The sequence below is a fragment of the Enhydra lutris genome, unplaced genomic scaffold, assembly GCF_002288905.1.
Source record: "Enhydra lutris kenyoni isolate GAN:26980312 unplaced genomic scaffold, ASM228890v2 scaffoldscaffold45, whole genome shotgun sequence".
In the NCBI taxonomy this organism is placed as follows: Eukaryota; Metazoa; Chordata; class Mammalia; order Carnivora; family Mustelidae; genus Enhydra; species Enhydra lutris.
The window spans coordinates 15502593-15526105 of NW_019154129.1; the positions used below are offsets into that span (position 1 = coordinate 15502593).

At 56.6% G+C, this 23513-nt stretch overlaps 1 protein-coding gene across 1 annotated transcript; it reads left to right on the forward strand.

Moving 5' to 3' along the window:
- The first annotated feature begins 13594 nt into the window (after positions 1 to 13594).
- On the forward strand, positions 13595 to 23093 carry LOC111156101 (transmembrane protein 8A). Its single transcript, XM_022516712.1, has 13 exons — positions 13595 to 13748; positions 16942 to 17119; positions 17196 to 17388; positions 17659 to 17786; positions 17888 to 18156; positions 18250 to 18578; positions 18959 to 19049; positions 19128 to 19251; positions 19670 to 19806; positions 20275 to 20453; positions 20532 to 20678; positions 21491 to 21607; positions 21980 to 23093. The coding sequence occupies exons 1-13, from the start codon at positions 13616 to 13618 to the stop codon at positions 22274 to 22276; spliced, it is 2322 nt and encodes a 773-aa protein (XP_022372420.1). The 5' UTR covers positions 13595 to 13615; the 3' UTR covers positions 22277 to 23093.
- Positions 23094 to 23513: the final 420 nt, after the last annotated feature.

Sequence of the window (23513 nt, forward strand, 5' to 3'; positions counted from 1 at the left end):
GGCGGAGCGGAGGGAGGGGGAGGGGTGGCAGAGAAGGGGAGGGCGGGCGGAGGGAGAGGGAGGGGCGAGAGGGCATGAGGGGGCGGGGTGGAGGGGGGGCGAGACGGAGAGGGCGGGGTGGAGGGAAGAGGGGGGCGGGGCTTAGAAACAGGTATCCTATTATAATACCGTTGGGGTAGTAATGGTGGCCAGCTTCTTTTCTAAAAGATTTTATTTTTGGGGCGCCTGGGTGGCTCAGTGGGTTGAGCCGCTGTCTTCGGCTCAGGTCATGATCTCGGGGTCCTGGGATCGAGTCCCGCATCGGGCTCTCTGCTCAGCGGGGAGCCTGCTTCCCTCTCTCTCTCTCTGCCTGCCTCTCCATCTACTTGTGATCTCTGTCAAATAAATAAATAAAATCTTTAAAAAAAAAAGATTTTATTTTTATTTATTTATTTATTTGACAGATAGTGAGAGAGCACAAGCAGGGGGAGCAGAGGGGGGTGAGGAGCAGACTCCCCACTGATCAGGGAACCGGATATGGGACTTGATCCCAGGATCCTGGATCATGACCTGAGTGGAAAGCAAGCACTTAACCATCTGAGCAACCCAGGTGCCCCCAGCTTGTTTTCTAAATAGGAGATCTGCTCGGTGTTAGGTAGTGAGTTTTTGAAAAATCATATGTGCTTTTTGATGCTACTGTGAATAGAAACGTTTTCTTAATTTTATTTTTAATTGTTCTTTGACAGTATAAAAACGCAATTGACTTTTGTATGTTAAACTCTTACCTGCAACTTTGCTGAACTCATTTATTAGTTCCCGTAGTTTTTTAGTGGATTTCTTAGGATTTATTATGCACGAAATTATGTCATATGGGCCTAGAGATAGTTATTTCTTCCTTCCCAATCTGGATGCCTTTTATTTTATTTTCTTAATTGATCATTCTGGCTAGAATCTCCAGTAAAGTATTGAATACAAGCAGCCACCTTCTTCCACTGGCTTAAGATGGGGTGTTAAGTTATTGCTTTGCAACTGCTTACCTTAAAAATCAAACAGTCCTGGGGGTGCCTGGGTGGCTCAGTGGGTTAAAGCCAGTGCCTTCGGCTCAGGTCATGATCCCAGGGTCCTGGGATCAAGCCCCACGTCGGGCTCCCTTCTCAGCAGGGAGCCTGCTTCCTCCTCTCTGCCTGCCTCTCTGCCTACTTGTGATCTTTGCCTGTCAAATAAATAAATAAAATCTTTTAAAAAAAAAATCAAACAGTCCTGGGGCACCTGCGTGGCTCTGTCACTTAAGCATCTGACTCTCGGTTTGGCTCAGGTCATGATCCTGGGGTCAGGGCATCCAGCCCAGAGCACTGCATGCAGAGTCTGCCGAAGTATCACTCTCTCTCCCCTCTCCCTCTGCCCTTTGTCTGGCTCATGCACGTGAGCGCCCTATCTCTAAAATAAAATGAATAAACAAAATCTTAAAAAAAAAAAAAGAAAGAAAGAAGTTTCAGGCAGAAGAAAAACTGAAATACAAAAGGCAAATCTATAAAGCTTTCAGATGATGGGAAAATATATTCACAGCTTTCTGTGGGGAAGAATTTCTTAAGGCACAATAAGCACTAATTATAAAGGAAAATATTGATAAAGTCAACCCTATTAAAATTAAGAACATCATAAAAAAAACACCATGAAGATACCAGACGAGCCAAAATTCAAACACTGATGATGCGAAATGCCGGCAAGCGTGTGAGCGATGGGAGCTCCGATTCATTACTGCTGAGACTACAAAACGGAGCAGTCACTCTGAAGCCAGGTTGGCAGTTTCCTAGAAAACTAAACATGTGACCCAGCAGCCATGCATCTTGGTGTTTATTCAAATGAGTTGAAAATGTATGTACACAAAAATGTGCACCTGTGTATCTGTAGCAGTGTTACTCATAACTGCCCAACTCGGAAGCAACCGAACGTCCTTCCGCAGGTGTCTGGATGAACAGTGTCACCGCATCCCTGCAATGGGACACTATGCAGTAATTACATGTGTGAGCTACCAAGCCGCAAAAAAGACACGGAGGAAAGGTAAATGCCTATTACTCGATGAAAAAAGCCTATCAGAAAAGGTTACGTGACATTCCAGAAAAGGCAAAGCTATGGGGACAGTTAAAAAAAAAAAAAGACAATCAGTAATTGTTAGGGGCTGGGGGAGTAGGAGGGGTGTGGGCAGGTTTTTAAGGTCGCGAAACAATTCTGTGTGACACTACAATGGCAGATAGATGTCATTACACATTTGTCAAATCCAGAATGTACAACACCAAGAGTGAACCCAAGGGAAAACCGTGGACTTTGGCAAACAATATTGTCAGTGTAGCTTCACTGATGGTAACAATGTAGCACTTGGCCCAGGTGGGATGTCGATAGTGAGTGAGGCTGTGCACGTCTGGGTGTGGAGGGTGGATGGTGCTCCATACTTTCTGCTTAATTTTACTGTGGATCTGAAACTTCTCTCAAAAAACAAAATCTACTCAAAAACACACACAAACCATGAAAAAAGAAAAAAGACAAAATCACAGAATGGGAAAGAATGTTTCCAGCACCCAAAACCTATACAGGTCTAGGGTCTTATTTCCAGAAGTCGGTGAGTAAAGAACCAATAACTCTGTGGTATGGCAGACAAATACTCAAGGTTTCTCTTCTCCAGAGAAATCCAAACAGCCAAGAAACACACACAGAGGGGCTCGGCTTCAGGACTGATCACGGAAATGCAAGCCAAGCCACACCAAAAATCCTGAAGTTTGGGGAGCCTGTTCTGACTCTTGCTCTCAGATCAGGCGATGATCTCAGGGCTGTGGGATGGAGCCCCACATCGGGCTCTGCACTCAGCAGGCGGTCTCCTTGAGGTTCTCTTTCCCTCTCCCCCACCCCGACTCTCCCTCTCTCTCTCTCAAAATAAGTAAATAAAATCCTGAGGAAAAAATTCTGAAGTCTGAAAATTCCAACTATTAGCGAGATTGTGGACCAAGCAAATTCATGTACATCCCGTTAGACTCTCAACTGACAAAACCCACCTGTGGTCAACAGTTTGAAATCATCAAGAAGGTGAAAAATCAACCTACAAAATGGAAGGAAATGTTGCGAAATCATATATTTCAGAAGGGTCTTTTAAAAAAGATTTTATTTGTTTATTTTTGTCAGAGAGAGAGCTCAAGCAAGGGGAGCAGCAGGCAGAGGGAGAGTCAGGCTCCCCGCTGAGCAAGGAGCCTGATGTGGGACTCGATCCCAGGACCCTGGGATCATGAGCTGAGCTGCAGGCAGAGGCTTACCCACTGAGCCACCCAGGCGCTCCAGGATACTCCATTCTAAACTTCAGATTTTCCAACTCTGGCTGTGGAGGAAGACCCCGAAGGCAAAGCATCCCTTGGTGGGAACCACGACTGCTCCCTGACCGTTAGGACCACCATGAGCCAGCAAGACCCTGACTACCCAGCGATTGACCCCAAGACAATGACCAATTTGACTTTCACTGCGCACCGTTACCCCGCGTTTTGCGTATATACACCTGGAAGCATTTGCACACTTTGGAGACAGTCTTTGGGACCCTAGTCTCCTGTCTTCACGGCGTTGGCATCACTGAAATGATCCATTTCCTGCTTCAGCACCACTCATTCCTGCGCCTGGTCTGCTTGGGACTCCCCCGGTCAGGTGCCCTTGCAACCCCGCACCCTGGCTACAACCCCAACGGCTTCGGCTCCCTCCTCGCCCTCGCTCCCTCTCTGTCTCCCTTCCTGTCTCTGAGTCCTCACTGGAGGAGGAGCCTGCTGCCATGTTGTGGGCAGTCCCATGTTCACGGCCAAGAAGCTGATGTCTCCGGCCGGCCGCCGTGAGGACCCAAGGGCTGCCAACAGTGACCTGGTGAGCTTAGATGTGGATCCTCCTAAGTGTGCGTTGTTTCAGTGCTAAATTCTGAGATATTTTGTTGTGCAGCAGTAAATACCCAAGTCGAAGACCAAGGAGGGAGGAGGAGGTGTGAGTGGTCTGACCCTCCCTGGTCCGGGGACCCCGGGGCTCTTATGATCTGTGCAGCTGTCCCTTCCCTTAGAGGCCAGGGCTGGGACCGGGTCTGGGCTCTCTCCCAGCCCTCTTCCCGGAAGCCCCTGCCTTTCAAGGCTTGGCCCATTGGGTTTCAGTGCCAGGGTGTCAGTCTGTCTGAGGAGGACGGACAGTGCAGTGTGGCGTTAGGATGAGCACAAACTTGGACTTCTGGGACATTCCTGGGAAAGTGCTGGTGGTCTTGGTACAATGTTCTTGGAGAGACCCTGCCCCACAAGGTGGAAGGGGAGGTGGCAGGAGAACCAGATTCTAATCCTGCCCCTGCCACCTGCGGCTGTCAGCGTCCCCTTGCCATGCTGGTAAGAACCGGGTTCTCCCAGCAGCCCTCTGTTTGTTTCGTTTAGAGAGAGAGCCAGCAGGGGAGGGCAGAAGTCGAGGGAGAAAGAAAATTCAAGCACACTGAGCACTGAGCACAGAGCCCAACTTGGGGTTTGATCCCATGACCCCAAGACAGAATGGAGCCGAAACCAAGAGTTGGACACTTAACCGAATGAGCCACCTGGGGGCCCCTCTCCCAGCGGTTTTTAAACTTTGGATAAACATGCAAGTTTCTGTCACGTGTAACAGGAAGTGGTGGGCCCCGGGGTTCACCGCTGTCCGTGCCCATCACCCGCCAGCCCACAGCCAGAAGGGGCTCTCGGGGTTGGTTTTGACCCATTTCCAGATGGGTCACTGTTACGGACGTCTGCGTTAGTTCCATGTGGTCAGAAAAACCTACTCTGTATCCCTTCAATTCTTTTCAGTTTATCAAGAACTGTTTTGTGGCCCAGCGTTGATCTAGTTCGGGGAACTTGAAAAGAACGTCCACTCCGCGGAGTCGGACGCAGTCCTCTGTAAACACAGTGAGTTCATGGCCGCTGACTGCGCAGCTGGAATACTCTGTCTTTCCTGGTGTTTTCCTCTAGCATGTTCCATCAACGGCAGAGAGAGGGCCCTCAAGTCCCCTCTCCTCACGTGCAAATGCCTATTTCGTGGTTTCATTCTGCCCATTTTTACTTCATGTAGCTGGAAGCTCTCTTAAGAGCCGTGTGCACACATTTCTTCCCTTATGAAGGGAATTTTTCACTACAACAAAATATTTTTGCCTCTGCTTGATCATAATCTCTATTTTGAAGTCTACCTTATCTGGTAAAGATAGAGACCCTCGAGTTCCTCACACTCGTTATCAGATGATTTATCTCTGTCCATCCACTTACTGTTTTTTTTTTAAGATTTTATTTATTTGGCAGATCACAAGTAGGCAGAGAGGCAGGCGCGGGGTGGGGGGGCGCGGGAAGCAGACTGAGCAGAGAGCACGATGCGGGGCTCCATCCCAGGACCCTGAGATCATTACCCAAGCCAAAGGCAGAGGCTCAACCCCGGACCCACCCAGGTGCACCCATCCACTTACTTTTCATGTCTTTAAGGTTGAACTGAATCATTTCTAGATTGTCTGGTCTTGCTTTATTTATTTATTTATTTATTTATTTTTAAAATGCACTTTGACAATCTCAGCTTTTTTTTTTTAAGATTTACTTATTGGGGTGCCTGGGCGGCTCAATGGGTTAAGGCCTCTGCCTTCGGCTTAGGTCATGATCCAGCTCAGCGGGAAGCCTGCTTCCTTCTCTCTCTGCCTGCCTCTCTGCCTACTTGTGATCTCTGTCTGTCCAATAAATAAATAAAATCTTTAAAATAAAAAACAGAAACCTTTAAAATGTCTATCTATTTATTTATTATTATTATTTTTTTAAGATTTTATTTATTTGAGAGAGCGAGAGTGAGAGAGCATGAGAGGAGAGGTCAGAGGGAGAAGCAGACTGCCCATGGAGCTGGGAGCCCGATGTGGGACTCGATCCCGGGACTCCAGGATCATGACCTGAGCCGAAGGCAGTTGCTTAATCAACTGAGCCACCCAGGCGCCCCTTATTTATTATTTTAGAGAGAGAGGGAGAGAGTGCCCGGGGCTGGAGGAGCAGAGGGAGAGGAGCGAGAGGTTCAAGCAGACTTTGCACTGAGTGTGGAGCCTGACTGGGCATTGGGGGTGTGGTTTCCATGACCCTGAGATCATGACCTGAGCCAAAACCGAGAGTGGGGAACTCAACCAACTGTGCCACCCAGGTGCTCCTCTGCCTTTTTTTTTTTTTTTTTTTTTTTTTTTTTGTGAAGTATACTGAGCACATGTTACATTGGTTTCAGGCGGACGACGTCCTGACTGGACAATCTGATACATGATTCCATGCTCTCCGTGACGCGTGCAGTTGTGTGTCAGCACGCGTCACGGTATCATCCATAGCATTCCCTATGCGGCACTTTTCATCTCCATGACTTCTTTATTTTTATTTTTATTATTTTTAAGATTTTATTTATTTATTTGACAGACAGAGATCACAAGCAGGCAGAGAGGCAGGCAGAGAGAGAGGAGGACGCAGGCTCCTGGCTGAGCAGAGAGCCCGATGCAGGGCCCGATCCCAGGATCCTGAGATCATGACCTGAGCCGAGGGCAGAGGCTTTAACCCACTGAGCCACCCAGGCGCCCCAACTTCTTTATTTTATAACTGGACGTTCGTACCTCTTTGTTCCCTCGATTTCCCCCGTCCCTCTACTAACTTCCCTGCCGGCAGCCACCAGTTCATTCTGGGTATTTAAGAATCTGTCTTTTGGTCTCTTTCTTCTTTGTTGGTTCATTTATTTCTTAAATTCCACATATAAGTGAAATCCTTTAGCAATTGTTTTTTCCTGCCTTATTTCACTTAGCATTTTAGCCTCTAGGTCTATCCATGTTGTCTCAAATGGCAAGATCTCATTTATTTTTATGGCTGAATAATATTGCATTCTCTATACAAACCCTCTCTTCTTTATCCATTCATCGTTGTTGTTGTTGTCGTCATTGTTTAATAAGCTGTTCACCCAACGTGGGGCTCAAACTCACTAACCCTGAGATCAAACATGGCACATTCCTCCAGCTGAACCAGCTCCGTGCCCCCACTTTGTTTATTTGTAAAGGATGTTTTTGCGAGATATTGAATTGTGGGTTAACAAGAGTATATTTTTCCCCAGGACTTTGAAGATGACATTCTAGGATCTTCTGGCCTCCGTTGCTCTGACTTCTGAGAAGTTAGAAATCATTCAAACTCTTGTTCCCTTGAATGTCATTTTTCTCTGGCTGCTTTCAACACTTTCCGCTCAAGTTTGCCTTCCAGTTGTTGTGCCTGGGTGTGGTTTTCTTTCTTTCTTTCCTTTTTTTAAAAAAAGATTTTATTTATTTATTTGACAGAGATCACAAGTAGGCAGTGCAGCAGGCAGAGAGAGGGGGGCAGCAGGCTCCCCGCCAAGCAGAGAGCCTGATGTGGGGCTCCATCCCAGGACCCTGAGATCATGACCTGAGCCGAAGGCAGAGGCTTAGCCCACTGAGCCACCCAGGTGCCCCTGGGTGCAGTTTTCTTTGTAGGGATTCTTCCTGTGGTCACTGAGCTGTTTGAACTTGTTGAGTAATGTCTTTCACCAAATCTGAGAATTTTTGGCTCCTAATTTTTCCACATTTTTTTTTCTGCCTCCTTCTCTCTTTCCAGTCCTCTTGGGACTCCTATTTTATTTTCTCAAGACTTATTTATTTGAGAGGGGGAGGGGCAGAGAGGAAGGGAGGGAGGAAGTCAAAGAGATTCCCTACTGAGCACAGAGCCTGATGAGGTGCTCTATCTCACAAGCCTGAGATCACGTCCCGAGCCGAAACTGAGAGTTGGATGCTTAATGGACTGTGCCAGTCAGGCGCCCCAGGACTCCAATTTTGGACGTCAGACCTCTGTTTGTCCCTGAGGGAAGAGCCAGGAAGAATGGACTCCTTCCCCTAGGACAGACCCCAAGTAGCCTCTCCAGCATCTGAGAGCCCAGGCTGACTGGTCAGGGATGCCAGTGAGAGCCCTTGAACCAGAGCAAAACTCTCCGGTCCCCTGCCCTAGCATGTGTCTTCTGCCCCTGTCACCCTTTCACCTACCTCTTAGAAGGGGACCAGGAGTTTGCTCTGGTCACCATGCTCCAGTGCATTTGGATCTCATCCCGGGCTCACTGGCGGTGAAGAGCCCGAGGGCACTGCTGTACCCTTCATCTTCCGGTTCGTGAGTGCCCAACACCCAGGACAGGAAGCATTTGTTTGCCCAGGTAAAATGTGGATAAAGAAGAACCACACACTGGGGTGCCTGGGGGGCTCAGTGGGTTGAGCCTCTGCCTTCGGCTCAGGTCATGATCTCAGGGTCCTAGGATAGAGCCCCGTATCGGGCTCTCTGCTCAGCAGGGAGCCTATGTCCCCCTCTGTCTCTGCCTGCCTCTCTGCCTGCTTGTGATCTCTGTCTGTCAAATAAATAAATAAAATCTCAAAAAAAAAAAAAAAAAGAACAAGAACCACACACTGAAATTAAAGGGAAAAAACTATGCTAACCTTTATTTATATGTAATTCTAAGAATATGTACTTCCTACTTCTTTGGTTGGAAAATGACCTTTTCTTTATGAAATGATAATAATAATAGTTGGACTTTAAAAAAAACAACAATTTTATTTTGGTAAAATAAAGATTCAAAAGTCTTACGTTGCTTCCAAAACTTTTGGGTAAAACATTGCTATGAAATGCAAATTTGGGGGGATCCTGGCCCAGTTTATGCCAACAAGTTGATGCACAGGGACAAGGAGGGAGACGGCTTGCATCCGCCCCTGCAGCCATGAGATCACGGAAGGTGTGACCCAGCCCCTTCCTACAGGAAGCCCGCAGAACGGTGTTGGGACAGGAGGCCATGAGCACACAGAGCAGGGAGCTCCTTCTGACCTGGGGTCTTCACAGGGACTCCTGCACAAGAGGCGCTTGGAGGAGGAGCCCATGTGAGTTAGGGTTAAGACAGGCAGGTTGGAAGAGAGCAGCCAGGGTGTCTGAAGACCTGAAGCATTCCCACAGTTTGTGGAGGGCTGAGCACCCGTCTCTGGCTAGAAGAGGAGCTGTGGGAGTGGAGACCAGATGTCAGCTGGGCCCAGGGTGGCTGCACCACTAGCCTAGAAGAACCAGGGAGAGAGGGTGGGAGGGAGGGAAGGGGGCCGGCAGAAGAAGTGGAAGGGGGCAGGGAGCCTGGAGCCGGCAGTGAGACAGGCGGGAGGGGAGGGTGATGGGAGGGGGCTCCCTGCACATTTTCTTCTTCTACCTGAGGTCTTAGAGACCTCGTGCTGCATTTCTTCCTCTGATTAGCTGAATAAAATTGGATTATAGGGTTTTTTTCTTTTTTAACTTTTGAAATTTTTATGCAAAGCAAACACAAGGGGCCAGACATGGTTTGCGTGTGGGGAAAATATCTCCCCTGTCCACCGCTCCGTCTTCCCCTCCATGTGAGTGGACAGCAGTCCCCTCGGTCTACACCCACCGAGCCGGTGAGAGGGCCTGAGAACATTCCAATTCAGAAATGGGATGGATCCATGTTATCCGGCAACGGCATCTCTCCACTCTGTCAATAATCCTGCAGGATTATCGTCTAGAAGCTGTGCAGAAATTTACGGCACACATCCTGATTTCTTTGTAGAGTTCCCAGGTTCTTGCAATGACACAGGCTCCGGGCCCATTCCCTGTGTGTCTGTCCCCAGGCTCCTGGGTTTGTTTGATTTTAATGTTGCCACAGAGACCTTCAAAAGGCTGAGGCAGTTTGCATTCCCAGGGGCACTGTGTGGGGCACCTGTTCCCTGCCTCTGGAGAGGGCTGCCTGCCTGAGTCTGACCGAGGTTTTATTTGTGTTAAAATCACACAAGCACTAGAATTTTCACCAGTGTGACCGAGCTGGGGGGTTCATGCCGGCCTGTGGCGTCTTCCAGCCCATTCTCTTGTGATTGTTGTAAGTGGCCTGAGTCTGTTTTCCTTTTGGGTTGTCTTGGTTTCAGTGTGTAAATTTCTTTTCTATCTTAGTGTAACAACCCATTATTGTACGCACAGCACATGTATTCTCCCATTTGTCTTTTGACTCGATGACTTCTTTAGAGATTTTATTTATTTGACAGAGAGAGAGTGAGAGAGAGCACAAGCAGGGGGGCAGCAGGCAGAGGGAGAGCGAGCAGCAGGCTCCTCGCTGAGCCAGCGAGGCTGGATGATCCCAGGACCCGGAGATCATGACCTGAGCTGGAGACAGACGCTTAAGACGGAGCCACCCAGGCGCTGCACGAAACATTTTTAAAAATGTAGTCAAATGAGTACCTTCTCCCTCATGATTCTCCATCCCTTCATTCCAAGTCTCTTTCTAGTATTTCTCTCATTTTATTCTCAACAGTCGACCACTCCTCTGGTTGGAATTCATTGATCTGTGTGCGGTGGAAGGCAGGAGGTTCTGCAGACAGGGCCTTCCTGGTGGGGCCTCTTCCTGTCTTCCCACTGAGGCTCCGCCAGGTGGGCCCTCGGCTTCTTCCCACCGCCAGTGCTCTCGCACTTAGCACAGGTCTCCTGACATCAGCCCAGGGCACAAGTCCATCTACGAGTTCACCAGCCCCCAGACACAGCCGTGGTATGGAGCATGTCTGCCACCTCCTCTCCTACTTGGTGGGGAGCTTGGGGGCACAGGAGGCCGCCCTGGAGTGACACAAGGGAAGCCCCAGAGTGAGGCGGGCTAGTGGGGGACCCGAGCCCAGCCCAGAGTAGGAAGAGCTTTCCAGCGCCCAGTGCTGACCACAGCTGCTGCCCCAGCACGATTCGGACTCAGCATAGAGCACTAACATCCAAGCTCAGCGAAACCCCACAACTGACCTCTGTCCCTTTAAACTGAGAATGGCCAGCAGCCCGGGAGTGCCCTGCGGTCAGGGGTGAGGAGGCCCCAGCCTAGGTCCCCACGGAACAGAGGAGCTCTTCAGTGGCTTCACGTCTTGGCCTTCCTCCTGCCTGGGCCTCCACTCTCCACCCTTCTGCAGCTTTTAGTGGTCTTGATCCGGCTGGGTCAAGTGTCTCCCCCTTCCTCTCTGCAAACTCTCAATCCCCTGCCCCAAGAGGCACAACATTCAAAAGACACCCACAGGTAAAATCCTTCCTTCCAATCCTAAACCAATCGGGCTCCCTCCCCCGAGAGTCAATCAGCACAACTGGCTGCTGGATGCTTCCAAGTCACCCTATGCCTCCGGTGCAGGCAAATGTAATTTTCAGTGGCTCAGTCGGTTAAGTGCCCGACTCTTGACTTGGGCTCAGGTCATGATCTCAGTGTCATGAGATCGAGCCTGGGCTGCTTACAAGACTCATTCCCCCTCCCTCTACCCCTCCCCTTCTCTAAAAAAATTTTTCCTCTGAAAATGATACCTTTCTATACACCTTGTTCTGCCCTTTCCTTTTTTCAGCCAAGGCTCCATCTGGCAGGCCGTTCTCAACTGGCCATAGGGCTTCCTGGTTTACCGCCGCACTGTGTCGGTGTTTGAATCACGGTATGAATGTCCGTGATTCGAACGCGCCATTGCCTAATGACCAACATCGGGACGTATGCTGTACCATCCCGCAATCTCACTTCTGTGAGCATCTCTACAGGGCGAATGCAGAGGGGGACAAAGCAAAGCCCTTGTCGCTCTGGGAGCTGAGTCCAGAGGCTTCAGATGCTCTAACACTGCTCAGCAAATACAGGAATGTCTGTGGGCCCACAGTCTAACCCTTCCAGCGTGATCAAACTTTTTTGACCTTTGCAGATCTGTTAGGTATAAGGAAAAAAGACGTCTAGGAGCTTTTTAGTCTGGGGAGGTCGGAGACTGTTTCTCTTCATTTGCATATCCTTTACGGGAGTCTCCTTGGATTTACTGAAGAGTGGGTATTTTGTTATTGATTCATTGGGACTCTTCATTATTAAACTTATAAATTTTTTTTTTAAGATTTTACTTATTTGTCAGAGAGACAGAGAGAAAGCGCGCATGCAGGCACAAACAAGGGGAGTGGCAGGCAGAAGAAGTGTGGGGGGGGGGGTCCTTGCTCAGCAGGGAGCCGCATGTGGGATTTGATCCCAGGATCCTGGCTGGGATCATGACCGGAGCAGAAGGCAGATGCTTAACTCACTGAGCCACGCAGGTGTCCTGTTATCAGTCCTAAACTGCTATCAATCTTGGTAATTAAACAAATAAATAAAATATTTAAAAATCTTTAAACAGATAAAATCTTTAAAAGACTGAAAATAAACTATTATTAATCTTATTAGGACTGGTGCTTTGTGGTAGGCGATGGGAGCATGTCCTCCTGGGTCCATGGACTGTTTCTCCACCTTGCAGGTGGTGGTCTGGCTCTGGAGGAAGCTTCTATTTCACCTGGTTGAATTTCCGAGTCTCTTCTAGTTGGCTGGGCCTGGGGTCCTATTGAGAAACACCTTTGCTTCCCCCAAGAATCTGAAAAATTTCCCCCAGGTTTTCGTCTTTTTTTTTTTTTTTTTTAAGGCAGAAATCCCTAGCCCGTTTGGAATCTAACCCGATGGGAAGGGTGAGGGGTGAGTCCCACTCACTGATGCAAATTGCCACCTTATAGAGTACGAAATTCCCACACGGACATGGAGCCTTTCCATTTTTCCATAAAAGGGTGTTCTTTGCACACACTCTTAGCAGTTTCGCGGTGTGGAGGACTGGGAGGCCTGGCCTGGGGAGCCCACCTGTGAGGGGCTGGAGGCACACGGTCAAGGCTAAGGCTGGCAAGGCGGAGGTGCGCCCAGGACTCGATGGTTGGTGGGTGCGAGTCTCCCCAGCGTCCTCAGCACCCGGCTCGGAGGCCCTCATCACGCGTGCCCGGTGCACACTCGGGGAACCCAGACGCTGGCCTCTCGTGCATCCCAGCAACTGTAGGAAGCTCTTGGGGGCGATCCCGGCATCGCCTGCCGCCTCAGATCTACAGTGGGTTCCAATTCTCGCCCCGACCCTTTCCCTTCTGAATTCTTGATTCCCGCGCCAGCCCTCTGCTCTCGCGCGCGGTGGTCCCCCGCCAGCCCGTCAGCCCGCCAGCCCGCAGCCCCCCGATGCCCCCTCCGTCCCACGCCCCCGAGCGCACCGCCGGGACCCGCGCCAGCCCGCCGCCCTCGTGCGCCGTGGTCCCCCGCCAGCCCGCCAGTCCGCAGCCCCCCGGTGCCCCCTCCGTCCCACGTCCCCCGCGCGCCCCGCGCCAGCCCGCCGCCCCCCGGCACTCTCGGTTCCAAGTCCCCCGCGCGCACCGCGTGACCCTCCATCCTGTCCCGCCCTGCCTCCCCCAGCAGCGCGCGCCGCGGAGAGTCCGCGTTCCCTCTCAGCCCGCGACCTCCCTCTGACCCATTTTCCTCGCGCTCCCCCTGTGTCCCCAAGTCTCCTTCGGCCCGCTTCAGCCCCCCGCCAGCGTCCTCCTTCCCACCCCTGTCCCCGAGTCCCGCTCGGTCCCCGGCTCCCGGCGGGGCGGGGCCTCGCAGGCGGAAGTGCCCGGGGCGCCGGCGGCTGGGACCGGCCGGGACGATGGGAGCCCGGGGCAGAGGCGGCAGCGGCGGCGGCGGGGGCCGCAGGGGCGGCGGTGGCTGCCCGGGCGGCGGCGGGGGCGGGCGGCCGGGGACGCGGTCCGGGTAGCGCCGGGCCGAGCGCGGAGCCATGGGCCGGGCTGGGACCGGGACCGGGACCGGGACCGGGGGCGCGGCGGTGGCGGTGGCGGTGGCGGGACCGCTGCTGCTGCTGTTGCTCGCTCGGCCCCCGCCTGCCGCCGCCGGCGACAGCAGGAAGAGCGGTGAGCGGGCGCCGACCCGCGGGAGCCATGGGGGGGGGGCGTGGGCCGGCCGGGTTGGGGGGCTGCCGGGAGGCGGGGTCTGGATTGTGACTCACCCTGGGGGCGCCTGTGCGCTCACCTGGCGCAGGCGCAGGGCCCAGGTCCCCACCCCAGGCAGGGGATTTGGGGGGGGCTCAGGGCGGCCCCATGCGGGAGCCGGGTGTTAAAGTGGTGGGGGTGGAAAGGACGCTGGCGCCCCCTCCACTGTCCCCGGGGCCGAGTTCGTCCAGACTGACCCCTTGGAGTGCGCCCTCCGCTCTCGGGTCCTCCCGGCGCGTTTAGGTAGGGCACAACCCACGGGCGAAGGGATGGGGAGACGGAGGAGCGCAGGGGGACGCAGCTGGCACTCCGGCTGCGGGAGAGAAGGGCTGTGCCATGCGGTTCTGGGGCGCCCCTCTGGCTTCAGAGACTTGGGAGTTAGGAGAAAGTTGCTTAGATCCAGGAGTGGGGCCCAGGTGGGTGACCCGTCCTCATCCTTCGCAGAGTCTTAGCCAACCCAAGTGCAGTGACTTTCAGCAGCTGGCCGTGCTTCTCGCAGGCTGGACTCCCAGGTGGACCTGAGGAGCCTGGCGGGCCAGGGTTGTCTGAGAGTCCCCATCCTGGACTGAACCCCCAGGAGGTGGCTTCTGCAACCCCACCCCCACCCCCCGTCCTGCCTGTGGGTGCTGAGTAGCCTCCCCTGACTGTGGCCTGGGTCTCCCCGAGGGCCCTGTGGCCCATGCTAGGAGGCCCACACCTCCCCCCACCCCCCAACAGCAGGCCCCAGCCCACACCTCCCCCTGGACAGCAGGCGGCTTATCCCGCTCAGCAGGGGCTCTCTCCCTCCACTTCCTGGCTCCCTGCCCCTCCCCCCTTCCCTGAAACCCTCCAAGCTCCTGTTTCTTTGAGGGCTGTGCGTCTGGTGTCTGAGCTTGGCAAGGCTTGAAATGAAAGGTAGTTTCCCAGGAGATGGCTCCTGGTTGAATTGCTCCGTGGGATATTGCCCTCCTTATGTCCACCTGTTTCTCCATCCAGGGGTCAGGGCTGGGTGAGGGCTCGCTGGTGGGGGGTCTTATGGAGATGGAAAACTTGGGGCAGCCCCTCACCTCTTAGGCCTGCTGAGAGGTCAGGCCCTGAGTGGCCCTGGCTTCTGGAGTCTGTGCATGGGCAGGATCTCTGTACAGGGTACCCGTGTGTGGTGGCGTGCCCTCTCTGGGGTTCCCAGGACAGGCTCGGGGACTTTCTGTCTTTTCCATCTGACCCTGTGTCCTTGGAGGGGCCTGTGGCGCAGGGCTGGGTCCATAAGGCCGAGGCTCCCTGAAAGATGTCATGTGGGCATTCAGCAAGATATCCGGGTGGGGGTCTGGGCCAGGGAGGTCAAGCTGTGGCCCTGGGAAGGGGTTTCGCTGGCTCTTCAGGGGATTTTGAACAGGTCTCTTATCTCCTGTGCACCTGCTGAAACGTCACACCTACCAGCTGTGTTCCAGGTGCCCTCTGGCTGACATTCCAGCGCTGGCAGCGGCCAGAAGTCCTTGCCCCTTTCAGGCCAGGGTGCTGGGTGCCCAGCTGGCAGACTGTTTCTCTAAGGTGCCCTGGTCCTGAGGTGGGGGTGGGGGACTGTCCTACCTCGGCTCCCCAGCACTTTGCTCTGCCCTTCTCATCATGTTATCCTAGGGGCTGAAGCAGCCCTCCGGGAAGAGGTTTGTGTTAGGTCAGCAGCTCCTGGCTTCCTAGCGTTCAGTCCACAGCCTGGGGAGTGGGACCTGGTGGCCAGCGGCCACAGGGAAAGTCTTGGATTTAGAGCCTACCCCCCCACCCCCAGTATAGAGCCTACCCCTGAGCTCCCCGCTGTGCAGGGCTCCTTTGGAGCTCAGTCTGGCTTTGCAAGTGGGTCACTACCTTCTCTCCAATGTCTCCGTGGGAGGGTCAGGAGGCTGGCAGAAGGGGAGTGGCTCTCCTGGCTCCCTCCCCTGCTCCCCTGGCTTACCTGGAGGGGCCCCTGGATGAGTTGAGGTGGGCAAGGGGAAATGGAGATGGTGTTAGCCAGCCACTTGCCCAGTGGGGCAGGGAGAGGCCTTCAGCCTGGAAGAGAGGGAGGTCACACCCTACTGTGTCCACAGTGCATTTCTTCCAGAAGCACTTTGGTATCCATTAACTTGGAGGGCAGGGCACCTGAAGGGAGGTGCTGTCTCTCTTAGCCAACTCACAAGGAAGCTGGGACTCAGAGAGAGGGACACCCAAGGTCACACGAGGCATGAGGCCTGAGCCTGAGCTGGGGCTGGACTCCCTGCCATCCAGCCCAGGCACCTTGTGACTGGAACCCACTCCCAGTTAGCTATCCCCAGGAGCACAGAGAACGCTCAGGGTGATCTGTTCTGTAGGATTCCCCAAGAGGGAGGGTTGTGGGTGGGCACCACACGTGGGGTCAGACACCTGCTCTGGGGCAGGGTGCACTCCGTCAGTGGACACCCCCAGCAGGGACCTCATCAGGGTGGGTCCTCTGGTCTCTGGGCTGAGCCCCAGAATACTCAGAGCTGGCCCTGGAAAGGTTGGCATGACACAGGCCGAGTTACAGAGTGTGGAGGGGCGGGGAGCCGGGGAGCCACAGAGGTGGGGACCTGAGAGGGGCTAGGAGGCTGGGGCCGGGGGCAGTTTGCTGCCAGGGGCCCCTGCCTTGTCTCTGTACCACCCTGCATGGGCACACGCCCACATGAGCACAGGAGCCAGCTGTCCCTTCATCTTCACACCTGGCCAGGCTTCCTGCCTGGGCTCTCCTCCCCCCAGGGTCTCTGCTTGCCTCCTCTCTGGGTGAGGCAGAACTCAGGCTCTCGTCTGGCTGTGCTCAGGTCATCGTGGGCCTGAGCAGGTGGCCAGCCTCTGGGCCTGAGTCCCCTCACCTCAGCGTGGCCCACTGCATGGAGCGGGAGGGGAGAGAGTCTGCTGGTGTCTGGTGCCCAGGACACAGGTGGGGGCAGGGGCAGCGCTACAGCCCTGAGCACCTCCCGTGAGCCTCCATCTTTTGACCCTGGAGTCACCGGGGCTGCAGGAGGGGAGGACAGCTGCCCTGGCTGGTGGGGCAGCAACGAGGCTGGGGGGTGGGGGTGTGCCAGGCTCCTCTGTCTGTGGGGCCCCGTGAGGAGGTGGGGGCCTGGCTGACGGCACCTTCTCCCCGCAGACGTCAGGCTGGTGTCCGAACATTTCTCCCAGTCCCCACAGAAGCTGTCTTTCTACAGCTGGTACGGCAGTGCCAGACTGTTCCGCTTCCGCGTGCCCCCCGACACCGTGCTGCTACGCTGGCTGCTGCAAGTGTCCCGGGGAAGCGGCCCCGCCTGCGCCAGCGTGGAGCTCACTGTGTAGGTGCCCGCCCCCCGCCCCCCACCCCCCGCCCCCGCGCGCGCCCTGACACCCGTGCCGCCCTCCCGCCCACAGGTACTTCCGTTATGGCGCCCCTCCTGTCATCAACCCTTTGGGCACCAGCTTCCCCGCCAACAGCTCCGTGCAGTCCCCCTTCTTCATCAAGATGCTGGACAGCAACGCTTCCCTCAACATCTCCCACCCAGCCCCCGGGGACTGGTTTGTGGCGGCCCACCTGCCCCCCGCCTCCCAGAAGATCGAGGTGAAGGTAAGGGGGCCGCCTTCCGGGGAGGAGGGGGCAGGCTCCTTCACCATGTGCAGGCCGCTTGCTGACTTTGCTCTAGGTTCCACCTGGCACGCACAGGTCCAGTCCCCCCCCCCCCCCCACCCCGTTCCATGCCGGGGCTCTCTGCTCCAGGCCTGGCCCCCCCCCCCACTATGTCAGCTCCAGCTCTGCCCCCCCCAGCTCCCATGTCTGCCCCTGACGTGCCCCCCACATATGCATGTTCTTTCCCCCCACACTTCGCTCTCTCCCTAGGGTTTTGTTCCCACCTGCGCCTACGTCTTCCAGCCCGACATGCTGGTTGTGCGGACCGTGGAGGTCTCCATCCTGGAGCCCGACGTTCCCCTTCCGCAGACCCTCCTCTCCCATCCCAGCTACCTCAAGTGAGTAGGGCTCCTGGGGAGGCCAAGCCTCCGGGCGTGGTGCCGCGGGAGGCTGGCGGAAGGCACAGAGGCTGAGCAAGACTGTGTCCCCGCGGCCACAGAATCTTCATCCCTGAGTACACCCAGGAGCTGCGGCTGGAGCTGCAGGGCTGTGCCGCCAACGGGAGCCTGGGCTGCCCTGTGCGCCTCACCGTGGGCGCTGCCACCCTGCCCAGAAACTTCCAGAAGGTGCTCACGTGCGTCAGCCCCACTGGGGCCTGCCGCCTGCTGCTGCCCTCACCACCCTGGGACCGGTGGCTGCAGGTGACAGCCAAGAGCCTGGCGGGGCCTCGCGTGCTGGTGGCTTTCCAGGCGGTAGCTGCCCTCACAGGTGGGCTAAGGGGAAGGACGGGCACGGGTGGCTCCGGCTCCTGCCGAGGATCCCCAGGCCTTCCCGTGGCTGAGCCCCTTGTCCCCCTGACAGCCTGCAGGCCGTGGACCCTGAACTTCCAGCACCTTCCACAGAGCAGCCTGAATGGGAGCTGCAACGCCTCCACGGGCCTGCTGCCCCAGCGCCCCGGTGACCATGGCGGCCACGGCCTGGGCGGGAGCAGCAGGAGGCATGGGGGCCCCTGCTGCCTGGCGAGCTACCCAGTCATTCGGGAAGACCTGGACGTGGTGTCTGTGCGCTTCTGGCCAGTGGACAGGGTGTGGGTGCGGGTGCGACCCGCCACGCCCTCTGTGATGCGGCTGTACATGGATACCGGCATGGACAGCGGGGGCTCCCTCACTGTCTCCCTGCGGGCCAACAAGGTAAGTACCCTGACCGGGAAGGGCCTTGCTTCCTGGATCAGCCGGGGCTCAGCCCCGCCCAGCCTCAGGGGTGCTGCCTGAGTCTTCCTGCCCTGACTGTGGCACAGAGACGAGGTTGGCCTTTTGGGCGACAAGCTGACCCCTGCAGGCCCTGGGGCAGATTAGGGGCTCTGTCTGAGGAGAGGGAGGCCTGTTCTGTGGGCTGTGCCTCAGGAAGTGAGGCTGCGGGTGGGATCAGGCTGGGCGTCCCCCGTCCTGGAAGGAAAGGTTCTAGAAGGGCCCTGGACCGGCAGAAGCCATGGAGAACGGAGCCCGGCACCAGCCAGAGTGGGAGCCCGCTGCTCTGGGGCTGGGGCTGAGTGCGTGGCTTCTCCTTCCAGACTGGAATTACCAACAGCACCTTGGTCGCCATCTGTGTGAATGCCGCCTCCCCCTTCCTCAGCTTCAGCATGTCGCTCAACTGCACCACAGGTATGCCCGGGCAGCGTGCGGCCTAGGGTCCCCGGCCAGCCCCTCTGACTGCCGCTGATCAGCCCCCCTCCGCTGTAGCCTTCTTCCAGGGCTCCCCACTGACCCTGAGTGCTGCATCGCACAAGGCCGACCTCATCATCCCCTACCCAGAGACGGACAACTGGTACCTCTCCCTGCAGCTCGTGTGCCCCGAGAATCCAGAGTGAGTAGACCTGGGGACTGCCGGCTGGGGGCAGGCGGCGGACTGCTCCCAGCAGGACCATGCATGGGGCTGCCCAGGTCCAGGTTAGGGAGCGATCAAAGCCCTGTGGGGCCCCTTGCCTTCCGGGAGTTGTGAGGGCTTCTTCTCCATGTGCTCACCCGTCATGCTGCAGCCCCGGGAGTCAGGACCCAAGGAGGGGGACCAGTCCAGGACATAGCCCCGGGAGACTGGGCCTCAGGGCAGGTTGGGGGGAAAAGGCGTCTCAGACTCAGCAAAGCTCGCCGCTGCCGTCCTCCAGGACTGGGAGCATGGGGGCCTCAGGTGTGGGTTCCTGTGTCCCAGAGCCTGCCGAGAGTCCGGACGAGGGACGGGCCAGCAGGTGCCAGCAGCTAGGCTTCCTGCGGCCCCTTCCTCACAGGGAGTGTGAGCAGGCCTCGGTCCTCGTGGAGACCACTTTGACCTTGGTGCCCTGCCTGAACGACTGTGGACCCTACGGCCAGTGCGTCCTGCTGCGCAGACACAGCTACCTGTATGCGGGCTGCAGCTGCAAGGCCGGTGAGTGCTGGGCCCACGGGCCTCTGGACACCGGCTCTTGTGTTCGAGTTTATTTATTTAAGTCATCTCTCCACCCCGGGTGGGGCTTGAACTCAGGACCCGGGGTCAAGCCTTGTGTGCTCCATCGACTGAGCCTGCTGGCACCCTGCCCCTGGGCCTTGCAGGGCAAGGTTGGGGAGCCCACCTCCACTCTGCCAGGGCCTGAGAGGGACTCTGCCGGGCCAGGGCAGATGCCTCCTCCCTGTTCCTTCCTCCATGCTTCCTCAGTCCCCCACCCCCACTGCGTCCCAGGCACTGATGACCTGGGCCTACCCTGCCCACAGCTGCTCTACACCTGCCCTGCCCCATGCCAGCCTGCTTCTGGGTGAGGAAGGGGCTTCTCTGCGGGTCTCTCGGGGAGGGGAAGGCCCTGGGGTTCAGAAGGACGCCTCCTGGCCTCAGCCCCCTTGGTGTCACATTGGCTCCCAGGCTGGCGTGGGTGGAGCTGCACGGACAACAGCACGGCCCAGACAGTAGCCCAGCAGCGGGTGGCCGCCCTCCTTCTCACTCTCAGCAACCTCATGTTCTTGGCTCCCATCGCCGTCTCGGTGCACCGCTCGCTCCTGGTGGAGGCCTCCGTCTATGCCTACACCATGTTCTTCTCCACGGTGGGCTCACTGCAGGGGTGCGGGGATGGAGGGGGCCGGGAGAGGGGCTGGCCGCGGCTCACCACCCCTGCCCCGCAGTTCTACCACGCCTGCGACCAGCCCGGCGAGGCGGTGCTCTGCATCCTGGGCTATGACACCCTGCAGTACTGTGACTTCCTGGGCTCCGGAGTGTCCGTCTGGGTCACCATCCTCTGCATGGCGCGGCTGAAGGCAGCCCAGAAACACGTGAGTGACTCCCGACACCTGTGCCTGGGCTCCTGGCCGGCCGCGTGTTGAGGACTAGACCAGAAAGAGGGCTTGGCGCTTAGAAACCCGCTGTGCCTTGGAACCCCCGTGCACCTGCTGGAAGAAGCTGCCTCCAGTTGGGAGGGGCTGGCTGCCTGGGGATGCCAGGAAAGAAAGGTAGTGGACAGGGTTAAGTGAGGTCCCCAGCCTGTCTTCCCACAGCCCCATTCAGAGAGGAGGCCTAGAGCGCCTGTCTGAGGCCAGGCCTCCCTGACGAGCCCCCGGCTCTGCTCCCACAGTCCCAGGTGCTAAGGACACTCTAGGGACTTTTCTGCCTCACCTGGTCCTGGCTGACAGAGACACGTGGCCTGGCACCTTGCCGGGCCATGTGTGTGCCTCAAAAGTTCACCAGTTGGGGCGCCTGGGTGGCTCAGTCGTTAGGCGTCTGCCTTCGGCTCGGGTCGTGATCCCAGGGTCCTGGGATCGAGCCCTGCATCGGGCTCTCTGCTCAGCGGGGAGCCTGCTTCCCCCTCTCTCTCTGCCTGCCTCTCTGACTGCTTGTGATCTCTGTCTGTCAAATAAATAAATAAAATCTTTAAAAAAAAAAAAAGTTCACCGGTGGATGGATCAGTGGATCCGTGGATCAATGCAGAGCAGGACAAAATCTGCCGGCAGCTCTCAGGCCAAGGGACAGTGGGGGCTGTGGAACAATGACCAGACCCAGGTCACCTGTTCCTCCCGGACCTTGTGTGGTCATGAACGACTGGCTGAGGGTTCCTGTGACCCTGTGGTCACCCTTGTGTCTTGACCAGGTCCTGTTTCTCCTGGGCACGCTGATCTTCGCCATGTCCTTGCAGCTGGACCGCAGGGGTGCCTGGAACATGATGGGGCCTTGCCTCTTTGCCTTTGTGGTTATGGTCACCATGTGGGTAAGGAGCTGGGACAGGCCAGCACTCCTGCCCAAGCCCCCTCCCCTGGTGATTGGGAGAAGACAGTCTGGGCCCCCCACAGACCCCTGCTTCGGGGGAACAGAGCCTGGCCCTCCATTCTGGCCATGTTCCTGCCCCTGGGCCCAAGTCCCGCATGTCTGCTGAGAACTTGCTGGGGGCACCCATGAGGGCCCAGCATGGCTTCGTGCCCAAGACCCGGGCCTGGTCCATGCCAGGTCTCTGTGCCCTTGGGGCCTCTCCAAGCAGCCACACCGACGGTCCATCCCGCTGCCCAGACCTGGGGGGAGGGATCTTGGGAGCTGCGGCTCCAGCAGCGTTCTCTGCCTGCACTCACGGGCCGGTTCTCTCCAGGTGTACCGCTGCGGACGCCGGCGCCACTGCTACCCCACTTCCTGGCAGCGCTGGGCCTTCTACCTCCTGCCCGGCATCTCCATGGCTGCTCTGGGCATTGCCATCTACACCTCCATGATGACCAGTGACAACTATTACTACACCCACAGCCTCTGGCACGTGCTGCTGGCCGGGAGTGCGGCCTGCCTGCTCCCGCCTCGGGAGGAGCACACCAAGCCCTGGGCCTGCTCGCAGAAGCTCACGTGCCGCTACCAGATCTGCAAGAACCACCGAGAGGACCTGTATACGGTGACATGACGTGGCCGGCTCAGGGACACCGGCCACCGTGATGATGGGCTCTCTGGCCAGGGGCAGGACCAAAGGAGAAGGACCCTGTCCGGTCCATTTCCAGCTGAATAAAATTGCCCGTGCACTCTTTGGCTTCCTCCTGAGGAGAGGACTGCACCCGCCCCCTCAGTTCCCCGGTGCCTGCCGGTCCCTCTGCAGGTCCCAGCCAGCATCTGCAGGGGCGCCTGGGGCCCGGGCCTGGCTCCTTAGAGACCGCAGGTACCATGCAGGGGCAGGGCCTGTGTTCTGGCTGAAACATGGTTGGAGATGGGGAGAGAGAGGCCCCCATCAGCCCTGTTCCCCTGTGAGAAGGTGAGGTGAGACCCAGGGGGACCAAGGAGGCCTGAGCCCACCTCCAGCAGGCCTCCGCCCCACCAAGCAGGGATTGTGCCCTCTTTGCATCCCTGGCTCCGTGATGAGGTGTGCCCTGATGCCAGCCTTCCTTGGGCATGGGGGTGCTCCCTGCAGTTGCAGTACTGTGGGGAGAGGTGACGGCACTCACCAGGGAGCTACTGGGCCCTGGGGCCACCATCAGTGGCTGCGTTTTTGCTGTCCAGTCCTGCGGCTCCCCTCTGTTTGGCACTTGGCTTTGGAGCTGCAGGCCCTGGGGGGAGGGCTGCTGAGCTGCTCTGGGTGTGCAGTACCCTGGGGCACACATTGGCCCGACTCTATCTCTCCAGCCACCCCATGGGTTCCTGGGCCCTGTCTGGGGGGCTACGCATCCTCTCTGGTTGCTTTGGGGGAGGAAGTGATGACTGCTGCCTTGTACAGGCCTGACCGTGTGTTTGGGGGGGGTTCCCCAAGACCTAGCCCAGCCTCTGTGGGGGAAGCAGGAGAAGGGGGGCTGACTGCCTCTCCCCTAAGACCACACTGTAGTGGGCTGCTCTCTGTACCAGGAGTGCTGGAAGTGGCCAGAAGTGACCTCAGGAAGCTGAGGCAGCGGACGGTGCGGTGGGGTGGGGACATGGAGCCCTCCCACCTACTCTCCCGGGTGTGAAACCACCTCCTCCACCCCTTGTCACCCTGCACTTGTAAAGGGGGAACAAACATTTACATATGGTGTTTTTTGGGTTACAAGTTTTCAAGACGTTAAGACATTTTTATGTCGCTCTGATTTTGCTGTGATTGCTGAGTTTAATATTCCACAGCGATATTTCAAGGCACAAGGGTCTTTTAGACAGCGCTGGGGCGGACGGGGGGTGGGGGA